Source organism: Anomaloglossus baeobatrachus, chromosome 1 (assembly GCF_048569485.1).
Source record: "Anomaloglossus baeobatrachus isolate aAnoBae1 chromosome 1, aAnoBae1.hap1, whole genome shotgun sequence".
Lineage (NCBI taxonomy): Eukaryota > Metazoa > Chordata > Amphibia > Anura > Aromobatidae > Anomaloglossus > Anomaloglossus baeobatrachus.
Window position 1 is genome coordinate 323,937,089 of NC_134353.1, and position 18,226 is coordinate 323,955,314.

Here is an 18,226-nt window from a genome sequence, read left to right on the forward strand (position 1 = left end):
GGGTCCAACCCTTGACCACCTCAGGGGGAAAAGGATAGCGTGTATCTTTAAGCCGTTTAGAAAAACGCCTTTCCGGATAAGCGTGGGGTTTCTGGATTGCGTCTCTAAAGTCAGCGTGGTCCAGAAGAAGGGAATTTTGTTACTTACCGTAAATTCCTTTTCTTCTAGCTCTTATTGGGAGACCCAGACGATTGGGGTATAGCTACTGCCCTCTGGAGGCCACACAAAGCACTACATCAAAAGTGCAAGGCCCCTCCCCCTCTGGCTATACCCCCCCCGTGGTATCACGGGTTCTCCAGTTTTAGTGCCAAAGCAAGAAGGAGGAAGCCAATAACTGGTTTAAGCAAATTAACTCCGAATAACATCGGAGAACTGAAAAACCGTTCAACATGAACAACATGTGTACCCGCAAACAACAAAAAAACATCCCGAAGGACAACAGGGCGGGTGCTGGGTCTCCCAATAAGAGCTAGAAGAAAAGGAATTTACGGTAAGTAACAAAATTCCCTTCTTCTTCAGCGCTCTATTGGGAGACCCAGACGATTGGGACGTCCAAAAGCTGTCCCTGGGTGGGTAAAGAAATACCTCATGTTAGAGCTGCAAATCAGCCCTCCCCTACGGGGGTGTCACTGCCGCCTGCAGGACTCTTCTACCTAAGCTGGCATCCGCCGAAGCATAGGTATGCACCTGATAATGCTTGGTGAAAGTGTGCAGACTGGACCAGGTAGCTGCCTGGCACACCTGTTGAGCCGAAGCCTGGTGACGTAATGCCCAGGACGCACCCACGGCTCTGGTTGAGTGGGCTTTTAGCCCTGAAGGAACCGGAAGCCCCGCAGAACGGTAGGCCTCTAGAATTGGTTCTTTGATCCATCGAGCCAGGGTGGCTTTAGAAGCCTGCAACCCCTTGCGCGGACCAGCGACAAGGACAAAAAGTGCATCGGCACGGCGCATGGGCGCCGTGCGGGAAATGTAGATTCTGAGTGCTCTCACCAAATCTAGCAAACGTAAATCATTCTCATACCGGTGAACCGGATGAGTGCAAAAAGACGGTAAGGAGATATCCTGATTAAGATGAAACGAGGATACGACCTTAGGGAGAAACTCCGGAATGGGGCGCAGCACTACCTTGTCCTGGTGAAACACCAGGAAGGGAGCCTTGGATGACAGAGCTGCCAGCTCAGACACTCGCCGAAGCGATGTGATCGCAACGAGAAACGCCACCTTCTGTGACAGGCGAGAAAAAGAAACTTCCTTCAGAGTCTCGAAAGGCGGCTTCTGGAGAGCAACTAGAACCCTGTTCAGATCCCATGGATCTAACGGCCGCTTGTACGGGGGTACGATATGACAAACCCCCTGCGGGAACGTGCACACCTTAGAAAGACGTGCTAGCCACTTCTGAAAAAAACACGGATAGTGCTGAGACTTGCCCTTTGAGGGAGTCGAGCGACGAGCCCTTTTCTGACTCCTATTGTAGGAAGGAAAGAAAAGTAGGCAATGCAAATGGCCAGGGAGACACTCCCTGAGTAGAGCACCAGAATAAGAAAATCTTCCACGTTCTGTGGTATATCTTAGCAGACGTGGGCTTCCTAGCCAGTCTCATGGTGGCAACGACCCCTTGGGATAATCCTGAAGACGCTAGGATCCAGGACACAAAAGCCACCCAGTCAGGTTCAGGGCCGCAGAATTCCGATGGAGAAAACGGCCCTTGGGACAGTAAGTCTGGTCGGTTTGGTAGTGACCACGGTCGGCCGACCGTGAGATGCCACAGATCCGGGTACCACGATCTCCTCGGCCAGTCTGGTGCGACGAGTATGACGCGGCTGCAATCGGATCTGATTTTTGCGCAGTACTCTGGGCAAGAGTGCCAGAGGTGGAAACACATATGTGAGCCGGAACTGCGACCAATCTTGCACTAAGGCGTCTGCCGCCAGAGCTCTGTGATCGCGCGATCGTGCCATAAATGCCGGGACCTTGTAGGTGTGCCGAGACGCCATTAGGTCGACGTCCGGCACCCCCCAGCGGCAACAGATTTCCTGAAACACGTCCGAGTGAAGGGACCATTCCCCCGCGTCCATACCCTGGCGACTGAGGAAGTCTGCTTCCCAGTTTTCTACGCCCGGGATGTGAACTGCGGATATGGTGGATGCTGTGTCCTCCACCCACATGAGGATTCGCCGGACTTCCTGGAAGGCTTGCTGACTGCGCGTCCCTTCTTGGTGGTTGATGTATGCCACCGCTGTGGAGATGTCCGACTGGATTCGGATCTGCTCTCTTTCTAGCCACTTCTGGAAGGCTAATAGGGTAAGATACCCTGCCCCGATTTGAACATCGATCTGAAGGGTGGACTCCTGCTGAGTCCACGTCCCCTGAGCCATGTGGCGGAGACAAACTGCTCCCCACCCTGACAGACTCGTATCTGTCGTGACCAGTGCCCAGGATGGGGGCTATGGCCACTATAGCAGAGAGTCCTCGGCCGTCTGGGAAAGGGAGACTTCCCTGTCCAGGGAGGTTGACTGCCCGTCCCATTGGCGGAGAATGTCCCATTGCCGTTGGCGCAGATGAAACTGCGCAAAGAGAACTGCCTCGATGGCTGCCACCATCTTCCTTAGGAAGTGCATGAGGCGCCTTAAGGGGTGCGACTGGCCTTGAAGGAGAGACTGCACCTCTGTCTGCAGTGAACGCTGCTTGTTCAGCGGAAGCTTCACTATTGCTGATAGAGTATGAAACTCCATGCCGAGATACGTTAGTGATTGAGTCGGAGACAGATTTGACCTTGCCAAATTGATGATCCACCCGAAAGTCTGGAGAGTCTCCAGCGTAACATTCAGGCTGCGTTGGCATGCCTCGAGGGAGGGTGCTTTGACGAGTAGATCGTCCAAGTATGGAATCACCGGGTGTCCCTGAAAGTGCAAGACTGCTACCACTGCTGCCATGACCTTGGTGAACACCCGTGGGGCTGTCGCCAGACTGTGTTGCTGTTTTGCCGCTGCCGACTAGCTATCTAGAATTATATAGCCAAGATTGGTGACCGTACAGTGCAATGTATAGCATACAGGCATAAAGTACAAATGACCACTGCAGCACAAGCAATACAAGCAGCATAGAAGCCTGTGCCCTGGCACCCCTGCTCTTATGCTGCTGTATACTAGTCATCTAGGGGAATATAGCCAAGAGTGACCCTACAGTGCAATGTATAGCATACAAGCACAAGTACAAATGAACACTGCAGCACATGCAATACCAGCAGCATAGAAGCCTGTGCCCTGGCACCCCAGCTCTTCTGCTGCTGTAGACAAGTCATCTAGGGGAATATGGCCCAGAAGAGTGACCATACAGTGCAATGTATAGCATACAAGCACAAGTACAAATGCACACTGCAGCCCATGCAATACAAGCAGCATAGAAAAAAACCTGTGCCCCAGCACCCTTGGTTTTCTGCTGCTGTAGTCTAGCCATTCCAGAAGAATATAGCTAAGACTAGCGACTGTACAGTGCAATGTATAACACATAAACACAAATGAACACCTCAGTCGTGCAATACAAGCAGCCTAGAAAGCCTGTGCCTTAGCACACCTGCTTTCCTGCTGCTAATGTGTCGCTCCCCAAGCGGGCATATAGCGACCTGTGCAGTTAAAAACAACACATGTACACACTGCAGTTATCTGTGGTCAGCACTATGTGTGCCGCTTACCGCCCGCCTATAAGCGGGTGTATGATCGCCACCGTCCTGCCTGGTTGCTGAAAATCCGAGCTCGGACTTCAGTAATGGCTGCCGGCTTCTTCCCCAGCTCATGTGAGGAGGGGCGGGCCGTGGGCGTGCCCCCAAGGCAGAGCGGGAATCCGGCGTCCGACAGTGTGCAGTGAGAGGGCTGGAGCATGTAAAAAGGCTCCAGCCCTCGGCGCTGCTGATTGCTCAGCGCCTGTCCCCTTCCCTGAGTGACAGGGAGGGGGCGGGAACGAAGCGGCACTAGGCCGCAGAAGCCGGGGACTGGATTTATAAGCGCCGCCGCCGTAAAAGCGCGGTCGGCGCCCAGTCCCCGGCGAACTACAAGTCCCAGCCGCGCCGCCGCTCCCGGAGCGTCCGGCGCGGTAGTTCCCAAAACACAAAGTCACTCAGCAAAGCTGCAGTGACTGTAACCCATTACTGTCCCCGGCGCACTAGCACACCCAGCAAGTCTGGAGTGTGCTGTGCCTGTGTGTACGGGGACACAGAGTACCTGTAATGGTGCAGGGCCATGTCCCTGAACGGTACTCCAGCTCCGTATCCAGCAGGTTCAAATGGGTCTGTGGATGGAGCCCGGCGTCAGAGCTTTGAGGCCGGCAGGATCCCACTTCCACAGAGCCCCTCAGGGGGATGTGGAAGGAAAGCAGCATGTGGGCTCCAGCCTCCGTACCAGCAATAGGTACCTCAACCTTACAACACCATCCAGGGGTGAGAAGGGAGCATGCTGGGGACACTATATGTGTCCTCTTTTCTTCCATCCGAAATAGTCAGCAGCTACTGCTGACTAAAATCTGTGGAGCTATGCGTGGATGTCTGACCTCCTTCGCACACAAAGCTAAAACTGGAGAACCCGTGATACCACGGGGGGGGTATAGCCAGAGGGGGAGGGGCCTTGCACTTTTGATGTAGTGCTTTGTGTGGCCTCCAGAGGGCAGTAGCTATACCCCAATCGTCTGGGTCTCCCAATAGAGCGCTGAAGAAAAGTGCTTAATGTACGCTTGGGATATCTGAAATGGATTCTCTCGTGCTGCGAAGCTGACTCCTCTACAAGAGGAGCTGGTGGAGAAATATTTAACATCTTATTGAAGGATGCTATAAGATCATTAACTATGGCGTCACCATCTGGTGTATCTAGATTGAGAGCGGTCCCAGGATCAGAATCCTGATCAGTTACGTCCGCCTCATCACCCATAGATTCATCTCGCTGGGATCCTGACCATTGAGATGAATGTGAAGGCCTCTCATAGCGAGCCCGCTTAGGTTGCCTGGGACCATCGTCCGAGTCAGAGTCTTCACCCTGAGGTGTATGTGCCCGTCCCGGAGATTGGAAGTAATTCAGCTGAGGGGGACCAGGGGGCAATGATTGCACAGTGTCCGTGGCCTGAAGTACAGGCCTAGCCCGCAATGTGTCAAGAATTTGTGACATAGTGAGAGACATTCTGTCAGCAAAAGCTGTAAACTCAGTTCCTGTCACTTGGACAGCATTCACAGGTGGTACACCCTGGGTCACGTCCAGCGGAGGTCCCGGCTGTGCAAGTGCCACAGGGGCCGAGCACTGCACACAATGGGGGTCATTGGAGCCTGCCGGTAGAAAAGTCCCACATGCGGTACAGGAAGCATATAATGTCTGTGCCTTGGCACCCTTGCGTTTTGTGGACGACATGCTGTTGGCTCTCTGCAATGTGAGAGAGTCTATAGCCAAAAGGCGACCAGCGCTATGCAGTACAAAGTATTTGCAGGAACAAAATACTAAGATTACTACTGGCACAAGAGGGGGTGAGCCCGGAGGGCTGCTTACCGCCCGCTGAATAGCGGGTAAGAGGCGCAGAATTCCTTGTCTGGGTCTCCCCGGCTCCCCTCTGCAGCTCAGCGTGTCAGCAGGAATGGCTGCCGGCGTCTGTGGAGAGGGGCGGCCCGTGGGAGTTCCCAAACAAAAGTGCGGGAAACAGTGTCCCCTCTGTGCCTATTGTGAGGGCTGGAGTATGTAAAAACGACTCCAGCCCTCAGCGCTGATGCACTGACCAGCGTCCCGCCCCTCTCCTGACTGGCAGGTCTGGGGGGGCGGGAACGAACGGAACCAGGCCGCAAAAGCCGGGGACTCGAGTTATCAGCGCGGCCGCCGTAAAAGCGCGGCCCGCGCTGAAGTCCCCGGCGCACCACAAGTGCCAGCCGCGCCGCAGTCCCAGCGGCCGGCGCGACCGTTCCCCAAAAGTGTGCCCGCTTCAGCGAAGCTGAAATGAGGCCATGGCACAAGCGCCGCAGCGCTGATGTCCCCGGCGCACTACAACACCCAGCATGCTGCGGTGTGAGCGCGAAATGCACGGGGACACAGAGTACCTTGAGGAAGCAGGGCCATGTCCCTGATGTACTCCGCTCCAATCCAGCATCTTCTCCAGGGGCTGTAGATGGAGCACGGTCTCAGTGCCTGGAGACCAGTAAATCCCACTTCACCCAGAGCCCTGTAAAAAGGGATGGGGAAGGAATCAGCATGTGGGCTCCAGCCTCCGTACCCGCAATGGGTACCTCAACCTTACAAACACCTCCGACATACAGTGGGGTGAGAAGGGAGCATGCTGGGGGCCCTCTTTTCTTCCATCCGACATAGTCAGCAGCTGCTGCTGACTAAAAACAATGGAGCTATGCGTGCGTGTGTGACCTCCTTCGCACAAAGCTAAAACTGAGGAATCCGTACTCCTACGGGAGGGTGTATAGCCAGAAGGGGAGGGGCCTTACACTTTTAAGTGTAGTACTTTGTGCGGCCTCCGGAGGCAGTAGCTATACACCCAATTGTCTGGGTCTCCCAATTAGGAGCGAAAAAGAAACAGGCGCTGTCGGCGCGGAAGTCCCGGTCGTCACAAAAACCAGCCGCAGCTGCGGCGTCTGTGACACCAGCGGTCCATGCACTGTCCCCATGGGGACCCAGAGTACCTTTGGATGCAGGGCCTGTCCCTGATGTACCAATTCTCCGGTCCAGCAGATTCCCACAGGGGCTGCGGAGGGAGCCCGGTCCCAGTGAATGGATGACCGGTTAGGATCCCACTTCACCCAGAGCCTCTATGGGATGGTGAAGGAAAACAGCATGTGGCTCCAGCCTCTGTACCCGCAAGGGGTACCTCAACCTTAAGAGCACCGCCGACTCAGTGGGGTGAGAAGGGAGCATGCCGGGGGCCCACTTTTCTTCCAACCGATAAAATCAGCAGCTGCTGCTGACTAAAATGGGAGCATGAGTGGATGTGTGCCTCCTTCAACACAAAGCATAAAACTGAGGAGCCCGTGATGCACGGGAGGGTGTATAGGCAGAGGGGAGGGGTTACACTTTTTAAAGTGTAATACTTTGTGTGGCCTCCGGAGGCAGTAGCTATACACCCAATTGTCTGGGTCTCCCAATGGAGCGACAAAGAAATGCCGATTTGTGACGCTTTTTATTGACTAAAGTCAAAACATAAAAGATCTACCTACAAAAAAAAAAAAAAAAAAAGCATGCGCAGTGAAAAGAAGGGAATTTTGTTACTTACCGTAAATTCCTTTTCTTCTAGCTCTTATTGGGAGACCCAGACGATTGGGTGTATAGCTACTGCCTCCGGAGGCCACACAAAGCATTACACTAAAAAGTGTAAGGCCCCTCCCCTTCTGGCTATACACCCCCGTGGGATCACGGGCTGCTCAGTTTTAGTGCTAAAGCAAGAAGGAGGAAAGCCAATAACTGGTTTAAACAAATTCACTCCGAGTAACATCGGAGAACTGAAAACCGTTCAACATGAACAACATGTGTACCCGCAAACAAACCAAAAATCCCGAAGGACAACAGGGCGGGTGCTGGGTCTCCCAATAAGAGCTAGAAGAAAAGGAATTTACGGTAAGTAACAAAATTCCCTTCTTCTTCGGCGCTCTATTGGGAGACCCAGACGATTGGGACGTCCAAAAGCAGTCCCTGGGTGGGTAACAAAATACCTCAAGTTAGAGCTGCAAGACAGCCCTCCTCTACGAGGAGGCCACTGCCGCCTGCAGGACTCTTCTACCTAGGCTGGCGTCCACCGAAGCATAGGTATGCACCTGATAATGTTTGGTGAAAGTGTGCAAACTCGACCAGGTAGCTGCCTGGCACACTTGTTGAGCCGAAGCCTGGTGTCGTAATGCCCAGGACGCACCCACGGCTCTGGTTGAATGGGCCTTCAGCCCTGAAGGAACCGGAAGCCCCGCAGAACGGTAGGCTTCCAGAATTGGTTCTTTGATCCATCGAGCCAGGGTGGCTTTAGAAGCCTGCGACCCCTTGCGCTGGCCAGCGACAAGGACAAAGAGTGCATCAGAGCGGCGCAGGGGCGCCGTGCGGGAAATGTAGATTCTGAGTGCTCTCACCAGATCTAACAAATGTAAATCCTTTTCATACCGGTGAACCGGATGAGGACAAAAGGAAGGTAAGGAGATATCCTGATTAATATGAAACGAGGATACTACCTTAGGGAGAAACTCCTGAATGGGGCGCAGCACTACCTTGTCCTGGTGGACCACCAGGAAAGGAGCCTTGGATGACAGCGCTGCTAGCTCAGACACTCTCCGAAGAGACGTGATCGCTACCAGAAAGGCCACTTTCCGTGATAGTCGAGAGAGTGAAACATCCGTCAGAGACTCGAAAGGCGGCTTCTGGAGAGCAACTAGTACCCTGTTCAGATCCCATGGATCTAACGGCCGCTCGTACGGGGGGACGATATGACAAACCCCCTGCAGGAACGTGCGTACCTGCGGACGTCGTGCTAGACGCTTCTGAAAAAACACCAATAGCGCCGAGACTTGCCCTTTAAGGGAGCCGAGCGACAAGCCCTTTTCCAACCCAGATTGCAGGAAGGAAAGAAAAGTAGGCAATGCCAATGGCCAGGGGGACACTCCTTGTACAGAGCACCAGTAAAAGAAAATCTTCCACTTCAGTGGTAGATCTTAGCAGACGTGGGCTTCATAGCCTGTCTCATGGTGCAACGACCCCTTGGGATAATCCTGAGGACACTAGGATCTAGGACGCAATGGCCACACAGTAGGTTCAGGGCCGTAGAATTCAGATGGAAAAACGGCCCTTGGGACAGTAAGTCTGGCCGGTCTGGTAGTGCCCACGGTTGACCGACCGTGAGATGCCTGTCGCCAGAGCTCTTTGATCGTCATGAAAACCGGGACCTTGCTGTTGTGCCGATTCGTGAAACCCGTCCGGGTGCAGAGACCATTCTCCTGCGTCCACGCCCTGGTGACTGAGGAAGTCTGCTTCCCAGTTTTCTACGCCCGGGATGTGAACTGCGGATATGGTGTATGCTGTGTCTTCCACCCCTAGCAGAATCCGGCGGACTTCCTGGGAGGCTCGCCGACTGCGTAGTCCGCCTTGGTGGTTGATGTATGCCACCGCTGTGGATTGTCCGACTGAATTCGGATCTGTTTGCCTTCCAGCCACTGCAGGAAGTCTTGCAGGGCAATATACACTGCCCAGAGCTCCAGACAATTGATCTGAAGAGTGGACTCCTCTGAAGAGAGTCCTTGATCGACTGAGAAAGGGGGACGTTCCTGTGTAGGGACATCGACTTCCCCTCCCATAGCGAAGAATGTTCTATTGAAGTGGACGCAGATGAAACTGCGTGAAAGGGACTGCCTCTGGATGAGGTGTCTCCTTGAAGGAGAGACTGCACCCCCGTCTGTAGTGACCGCTGTTTGTCCAGTGGAAGCTTCACCATCGCTGAGAGAGTGTGAAACCCCAAGCTAAGATATGCCAGCGATTGGGTTTAACTTTGAAAAGTTGAGGACCCACCCGAAACTCTGGGAAGTCTCCAGCGCCATGTTCAGGCTGTGTTGGCATGCCTCTTAAAAGAGTGCCTTGACAAGTAGATGGTCTAAGTAAGGGATCACAGGGTGACCCTGAGAGTGCGGGAGTGGTCCCACTGCTGCCATGAACTTGGTGAAAACCCGTGGGGCTGTCGCCAGACCGAAGGGTAGGGCTACGAACCGAAGATGCTCGTCTTCAATAACGACTCGTAGCAAACGCCGGTGCTCTGGAGCAATCGGCACGTGGAGATAAGCATCCTGATGTCTATTGATGCTAGGAAATCTCCTTGAGACATTGAGGCAATGACGGAGCGGAGGGATTCCATCCGGAACCGCCTGGTTTTCACGTGCTTGTTGAGCAGTTTAAGGTCCAGAATGGAACGGAAGGAGTCGTCCTATTTTGTCACCCCGACCAGATCGGAGTAAAAAGTGTCTCTTGTTCCTGAGGAGGAACCGGGATTACGACTCCTACTGCCTGCAGAAGAGCCTCGGCTCGGCCGGTGAGGAAGTTTTTGCGACAAACTGTCTCTCACCCACCGGCCATTGACCTGTGGCAGTTAAATGTCGCTAAAGCGGGGGAGTCTGCCACCGACCGCGGACGCGGAGAGAGAGGGCTGAAAGTCATGAGGAAACCGCCTTGGTAGCGGTTCCTCCGGCTGCCTTCTCCGGGCGTGATTGAGCCCGCCAGGAACCCGCGCCCCTCTGAGCCTTTTGAGTCCTGTTGGACGAGGGCAATTGGGACGTGCCCGAGCCTGGGAAGGACCGAAACCTCGACTGTCCCTTCTCCTGATGGGTCTTGTTTGATAGCTGGGGTAAGGAAGAATCCGTACCCTTGGACAGTTGAATGATTTAATCCAACCGCTCACGAAACAGTCTGTCACCAGATAAAGGCAATCTGGTTAAGCACTTTTGTGGAAGCAGCATCTGCTCCAATCCCTTAACACTAGGAGCGTAACAACACGGAGTTGGCGGACGCCACTGACGTACGGCTCGTAGAGTCCAGGACAGCATAAACAGCTTGAGTCGCAATGCCGACATTGCGAGGTGAAGGACGCTACTGCGGCCAAGATGTACATGTGACCGCGTCCCTCTGCGCAATACTAGCTGAAATAGCTTGGAGTGCCTCTATGGCTGCGAATGCCGGGGCAACCGACCCGCCGATAGCTTCATAGACAGATTGCAACCAGAGGGCTATCTGTCTGTCAATGGCATCTTTAAGTGAAGTCCCATCTTCCACTGTAACTATAGATCTAGCCGCAAGCCTGGAGATTGGGGGATCCACCCTTGGAGCGCTTGAGCACGTCAGGGGGGAAGAGACAACGCGTATCCTCAATACGGTTGGAGAAACGCTTATCGGGATAAGCGTGGTGTTCCTGGACTGCTTCTCTGGAGTCAGAGTGACCAGAAAAGTACTCAATATACGCTTGAGATACCGAAATAGGGATTTCTTCTGCTGTGAAGCTGACCCCTCCACTGGAGGAGTTGAGGGAGAAATACCCAACCTTCCATTGATGGACGCTATAAGATTATTCACTATAGCGTCACCATCCGGTGTATCCGGATTGAGAGCGGTCTCAGGATCAGAGTCCTGAACAGCTACGTCTGCATCATCATACAGAGAGTACTGTGATGAAGTCGAGGGCCGTTCTTAGGGAGCTCGCTTAGGCCGTCTGGGACTGTCGTCCGTGTCAGAGCCTGCACCCTGGGATGCATGGGACCCTCCTGGAGCCATGATTTGTTTCGAAATCAGGGTGGCCAGGGGCATTGAATCAACATTGCCCAAGGTCTGTCTGGACTGCAAAGTCTGTAAGATGTTAGTCATAGTCACAGACAATCTATCAGCCGAAACTGCAACTCCGTCCCTGTCCCTGGACAGGGATCACAGGTGGTTCTTTTGGCCACCTGTAGCAGAGACCCCGTTGAGTAATTGCACACACTGGGGGTCCTGGAACAGTATCGCATGCAGTACAAGCAGCATAGAAAGCCTGTGCCTTGGCACCCATGCTTTTTTTTTTTTTTTTTTTTGCTGTTGCTGTCTAGCCATCTAGGAGCATTAGCCAAGAATAGCGACCGTACAGTGCAATGTATAGCATACAAGCATGAAGTACAATAAACACTTCAGCACATGCAGTACAAGGAGCATAGAAAGCCTGTGCCTTGGCACCTTTGCTTTTCTGCTGCCGTTGTCTAGTTATTCAGGAGCATTAGCCAAGAAAAGCGACATACAGTGAATGTATAGCATACAAGCATGAAAATAACCACTGCAGCACATGCAATCCAAGCAGCATTGAAAGCTTGTGCCTTAGCACCCTTGCTTTTCTGCTGCTGTTGTCTAGTCATCAAGGAGCATTAGCCAAGAATAGCGACATGCAGTGAATGTACAAGCATGAAAATAAACTCTGCAGTACATGCAATCCAAGCAGCATTGAAAGCTTGTGCCTTAGCACCATTGCTGTTTGCTGCCGCTGTCTAGCCATCTAGGCGGGTAGACAGCCAAGAATAGCCCTTACAGTGCAATGTAAAGCATACAAGCATAAAGGACACATGACACTGCAGCACATGCAAGACAAGCAGCATATAGAGTCTGTGCTTTAGCACCCCTGATCTTTTGCTGCTGTTTCTAGGTCTGCATCCTGAATAGCGACCGTACAAAAGTACAACAGGACACTTCAGCATTAGTGGGTCAGCACTTTAGTTGCCGCTTACCGCCCGCACAAAAGCGGGTGTGTGGCGCCGGAATCCTGTGCTGGTAGCTCAGCGCTTGTCTCCGTTTTCCCGCTCTGCGTGCCGGAATGGCTGCCGGCGTCCAGAGGAGAGGGGCGGGCCGAGGGCGTGCCCGAGACAAGAGCGGGAACCCGGCGCCCACTGTGTCTAGTGAAGGGGGCTGGAGAATGCAAATAAGGCTCCAGCCCTCGGCGCTGCTATAGAACAGCGTCTCTCCCTTTCCCTGAGTGACAGGGTGGGGGCGGGAACGAAGCGGCGCTAGGCCGCAAAAGCCGGGGACTAAAGTTAGAAGCGCCGCCGCCGTAAAAGCGCGGTCGGCGCGTCCCCGGCGCACTACAAGTCGCAGCTGCGCCGCCGCTCCAGGGGCGGTCGGCGCGGCGGTCCCCACACGTAAAGTCCCCCAGTAATCTGCAGGGACTATAAGCCCAGCGCACAGCGCTACAGTCCCCGGCGCACTAGCACACCCAGCAAGCCTGGAGTGTGCGTGGCCTGCCATACGGGGACACAGAGTACCTGAAAGTTGCAGGGCCTTGTCCCTGAACGGCACTCCCGCTCCACATCCAGCAGGTTCTATGGGTCTGTGGATGGAGCCCGGCCTCAGGGCTTGGTGGCCGGAAAGATCCCACTTCCTCAGAGCCCCTCAGGGGGATGGGGAAGGAAAACAGCATGTGGGCTCCAGCCTCCGTACCAGCAATAGGTACCTCAACCTTACAAACCGCAAGTGGGGTGAGAAGGGAGCATGCTGGGGGCCCTAGTATGGGCCCTCTTTTCTTCCATCCGATATAGTCAGCAGCTACTGCTGACTAAACAGTGGAGCTTATGCATGGATGTGTGCCTCCTTCGCACAAAGCTTGAAAACTGAGCAGCCCGTGATCCCAAGGGGGGTGTATAGCCAGAAGGGGAGGGGCCTTACACTTTTTAGTGTAATGCTTTGTGTGGCCTCCGGAGGCAGTAGCTATACACCCAATCGTCTGGGTCTCCCAATAGAGCGCCGAAGAAATAAAAGTTTTTGCCGCTCAAAAAAACGTTACATGCTGCGTTCTTTCCGCCCGACGCAGCGTCAAAATAACGACGCTGCGTCGTTCAGCGGATGCAACGCTGACACTTGGGTTACAGTGCGTTGTCCATACAAGTCTATGGAGAATAGCGCAGTGCGTTAACGGACTGCGCTATTCTCCATAGTGATGGACTCTGCTGAACGCAAGTGTGAAAGTACCCTTATTTAAATCCCTGCGATGCTCCATCACACTCCTCCTGCTTACTGTGTCCTAGGAAAATCCATGACTGCATGGTTGAATAATGTTGATAAAATAAGTCAGGCTATAGAGTGGGAGCCGGCACGAGTACAAGTGTATTCAATGTCCGGCAACCCAGCCTGTACCGAGTAGTGTGCGATCTCAGAAATAGAAGGGACACTGAAGAACTGTCTATTAGGCTAGGGGGACAGAGAGAGACTAAAATGTTCAGAAAAGATTATAGAGCAATTCTGACATGGACTTTCAAAGTAAGGTGATCACGTCTAAGATATATTTCATAATTTATGCAATTTGTATTGTAAGCGTAAGCACACATGGCGAGTAATACAGAGCTAGTGGCATGCAATATTAAAAAAAATTTTTAAAATATCGCATTCCACTCGGACCAATGTTACTTTATCGGGCAGCTCCTAATTGGACCGAGAAAAAAACAATAGCAGCATGCTGCAGGTGCAATGCGATCCTGTTTCACTTGCACCCATTCAAGTCTGTGGAGGCAAGAGAAACATTGCGTTGTACATGCTTTACAGTGGAGTGCAACACGATTCTTGCATCAGCCGGCAACGGACGCGATAAGGCAATAAATCCCTCCCTCTCTTCCACAGCGCTGGCCCTCCCCTCCGCAGCTGTGGCCCGATCGCAGGATCAGACCAGTCGCATGATACTCTGCTATGGCTGTACTGCAAGCGTGAGACAACTCTCATGCGAGCAATCGCACTAATCCCCATGTGGGCTCAGCCTAAAACCTGGAGACACATCAACTTTTAAGCAAGCTGTGTCTACATGGCTGGAGCAGTGGTATTAACATGTGACCACTGCAAGTTTGCCAATGGACCCACAGGGATTTAAAAGGCCCATATTGACCTTCTCCCATGTTATGGGCTTGAGCCATGACTTCAGTATGCATTATACAGTGCTGGCCAAAAGTATTGGCACCCCTGCAATTCTGTCAGATAATACTCAGTTTCTTCTTGAAAATGATTGCAATCACAAATTCTTTGGTAATATTATCTTCATTTATTTTGCTTGCAATGAAAAAACACAAAAGAGAATGAAACAAAAATCAAATCATTTCACACAAAACTCCAAAAATGGGCCAGACAAAAAGTATTGGCACCCTTAGCCTAATACTTGGTTGCACAACCTTTAGCCAAAATAACTGCGAACAACCGCTTCCGGTAACCAGCAATGAGTTTCTTACAATGCTCTGCTGGAATTTTAGACCATTCTTCTTTGGCAAACTGCTCCAGGTCCCTGAGATTTGAAGGGTGCCTTCTCCAAACTGCCATTTTGAGATCTCTCCACAGGTGTTCTATGGGGTTCAGGTCTGGACTCATTGCTGGCCACTTTAGTAGTCTCCAGTGCTTTCTATCAAACCATTTTCTAGTGCTTTTTGAAGTGTGTTTTGGGTCATTGTCCTGCTGTACCCATGACCTCTGAGGGAGACCCAGCTTTCTCATACTGGGCCCAACATTATGCTGCAAAATTTATTGGTAGTCTTCAGACTTCATAATGCCATGCACACGGACAAGCAGTCCAGTGCCAGAGGCAGCAAAGCAACCCCAAAACATCAGGGAACCTCCGCCATGCTTGACTGTACTGACCTTGTTCTTTTCTTTGAATGCCTCTTTTTCTTTCCCTGTAAACTCTATGTTGATGGCTTTTCCCAAAAAGCTCTACTTTGGTCTCATCTGACCAGAGAACATTCTTCCAAAACGTTTTAGGCTTTCTCAGGTAAGTTTTGGCAAACTCCAGCCTGGCTTTTTTATGTCTCGGGGTAAGAAGTGGGGTCTTCCTGGATATCCTAACATACAGTCCCATTTCATTCAGACGCAGACTGATAGTACGGGTTGACACTGTTGTACCCTCGGACTGCAGGGCAGCTTGAACTTGTTTGGATGTTAGTCGAGGTTCTTTATCCACCATCCGCACAATCTTGCGTTGAAATCTCTCGTCAATTTTTCTTTTCCTTCCACATCTAGGGAGGTTAGCCACAGTGCCATGGGCATTAAACTTCTTGATGACACTGCGCACCATAGACACAGGAACTTTCAGGTCTTTGGAGATGGACTTATAGTCTTGAGACTGCTCATGCTTCCTCACAATTTGGATTCTCAAGTCCTCAGACAGTTCTTTGGTCTTCTTTCTTTTCTCCATGCTCAATGTGGTACACACAAGGACACAGGACAGAGGTTGAGTCAACTTTAATCCACGTCAACTGGACGTCAAGTGTGATTTAGTTATTGCCAACACCTGTTAGGTGCCACAGGTAAGTTACAGGTGCTGTTAATTACACAAATTAGAGAAGTATCACATGATTTTTCAAACAGTGCCAATACTTTTGTCCACCCCTTTATGTTTGGTGTGGAATTATATTTAAATTTGGCTATGACAATTTTTTTTATTTTTTTTTCATTGAAAACAAATTAAATGAAGATAATACCAAAAAAAATTGTGATTACAATCATTTTCAAGAAGAAACTGAGTATTATCTGACAGAATTGCCGGGGTGCCAATACTTTTGGCCAGCACTGTATAGGACTACTGTAGACGTGCCAATAGGGTCGCAGGACTTTTCATATACTATAGAAAAGGCTTCTTTTTTCTGCTGTAACCCTTATTTGTTACTAAAATGGCCACAGAACTAAAAAGTCCAATGTAACTTTTTTTTTCTTATTGCCAAAATCCAATCCCAAAATGTAGTAAGAATAATCGAAAATAGCTCCAACTAGAAATGTGTTATAGTTCTGATAAGCCATGTCGCTTACCTCATGTGCAGGGCATTACAGTAGCTCAGGTATCCATGGTTACAACCACTAGCAACTGTAATGCCCTGCACACGAGTTAAGCAACATAGCTAATCAGGCAAACTATATTACATTTCTATTTGGGAGGCATTTGGTAATATTACACCTAATACATATTGGTATAGATCTTGGGAGATGGGAATACATCTTTAAGTCAGAACTGGTTAACCAGATTAGACTCTTACCTGCCAATTAACCTAGGTACAGCACAACACAATGGAAACCATGCAGGGAAAGTTCACTACACACAATGCCCTTTAGGTAAAGAACAAAAAAAACCAAAAACCTAAAAATGTACCTTTGCTTTAGCCAATGAGACATTTTCATGATTGTTGCTTTTAATGAGGAAAAAGCGGGCATCTTGGAGAATGTACCTAATCTTATTTATTCGTTCTGAAAAATAAAAAAAACAGAAGAAATGAAAGGATTTGGTAGCGATCCAACCTTTTGATTTTAATACTAAATAGGCAAAAAACAAAACAAAACAAAACACATCTTTACATTTATTACAGAGCCTGAGGGGGAGGAATCCTTCATCCAAGTTCCTCTCTCATGAACAGACATAAGTGTTACACAAGCGGAAATACAAACAAAATGATTATTCTAGTTTCTGGCAATTTGGTGTGCATTAACCATAGACCATGTTCAAATATAAGCTTCTGGTGCACAAAAAGTGTATCTAGAGGCCTCCATTAAATTAACAAAGGCTAACGAAGGCCAGGTTCACGAACCGCGTTTTTTCATTTAAACTAACCATGTTTTACCATACCAATCAAAGCTATGAGAGTTCAGAAATCTCATATACATGCATTGTTTCCTAACTTTTAAGAGCTGCATATAAAAGATATGAATGGCTGTGTGTCCAATATAACCAGCCCTGGTTTTTTTTAAAAGGGTATCTGTCAACTTGAAACTGCTACCTGCGCACAAATAAAGGGTTAATCAGCAGGTATATAGGAATACAATGCTGCCCAGCTGCCTTACTGATCGTGAAGCCGCCAGGTGAATATGTACCCAGCTTTCAGTCATGGGGGCACAACGTTTAGCGATTATAAATCATTGCTTACTATACTATTTCAGCCCTCCCCCGGCATTTTGACAGCTCATTGTGGACAGATGTTCTGCACTGCAAGCTGTTAATCAAGTGCCACACTATTATGAAGTGATGCTGTGAGCAGTGACTAGCCAATATAAGCACCTTCACATGACCGATGGTTAGGGGCTCCTGGGAGCAAAGTTAACTGTCTCTGGCAGTAACAATTTCAGAAAGGCAGCACTATTTTTGGGCAGATTAATCCCATACATGCAGGCAAATAGTGTTTTTAAAAAGGTGACAGATTCCCTTAAAAAATTGTTTTACTTGATGCATTTAAAAAGCCTCCGTTCCCCCCCCCCCCCCCCAAAAAAAAAAAAAGTTATACCATAGTCGTTCCTTTTAGATTAGGTTCACATGCATGTCGAAGCCAGAAATGGGGGGTCATGTGGCTGCGAGTATGTGATATGTATGGCCCCGGCCACATTTAAATTAGATGGGAGTGGCCTCCCTCAATGCCAGTGTATTGGACAGTCCTACTCAGTGATTGAAAGCCATCTCTGTATGCACAGGAATACAGACTGTCACTGAGTAGCACCGCCAACTGGACTCAGACACCAGGGATTTCAATTAATAAAATGCAGGGTTTGCTAAAACTTTGCCAACAAAAATGGGTAGCAATATGATCTGCTCCTCCTTCTCTAACGTTCTGCTTGCAGATCAGATGCCATTTATAATAGGACATGTTCTCTTTAAAAGGGATGCTCTAGAGAGATTTAAAATATAAAAAAAAAAAAAAAAATTCTACTTTCCCTCCACTCATACACTATGAAGCAGAGCTGGCCACTGCAGTTGTAGTATCTTTAGGTCACTTGTAAATCAGTAA

The 18,226-nt window shown here is 50.5% G+C and overlaps 1 protein-coding gene across 3 annotated transcripts in view; it reads right to left on the reverse strand.

Annotated features, from left to right (window-relative positions):
- Nucleotides 1-18,226, reverse strand: part of YTHDC1 (YTH N6-methyladenosine RNA binding protein C1) — a 109,539-nt gene that overhangs the window by 28,852 nt on the left and 62,461 nt on the right. For all 3 annotated transcript variants that reach the window (XM_075351756.1, XM_075351743.1, XM_075351749.1), the window contains one exon: nt 16,606-16,700. In XM_075351756.1, coding sequence (XP_075207871.1) covers nt 16,606-16,700 — 95 coding nt within the window. The remainder of the gene's footprint in view (nt 1-16,605; nt 16,701-18,226) is intronic.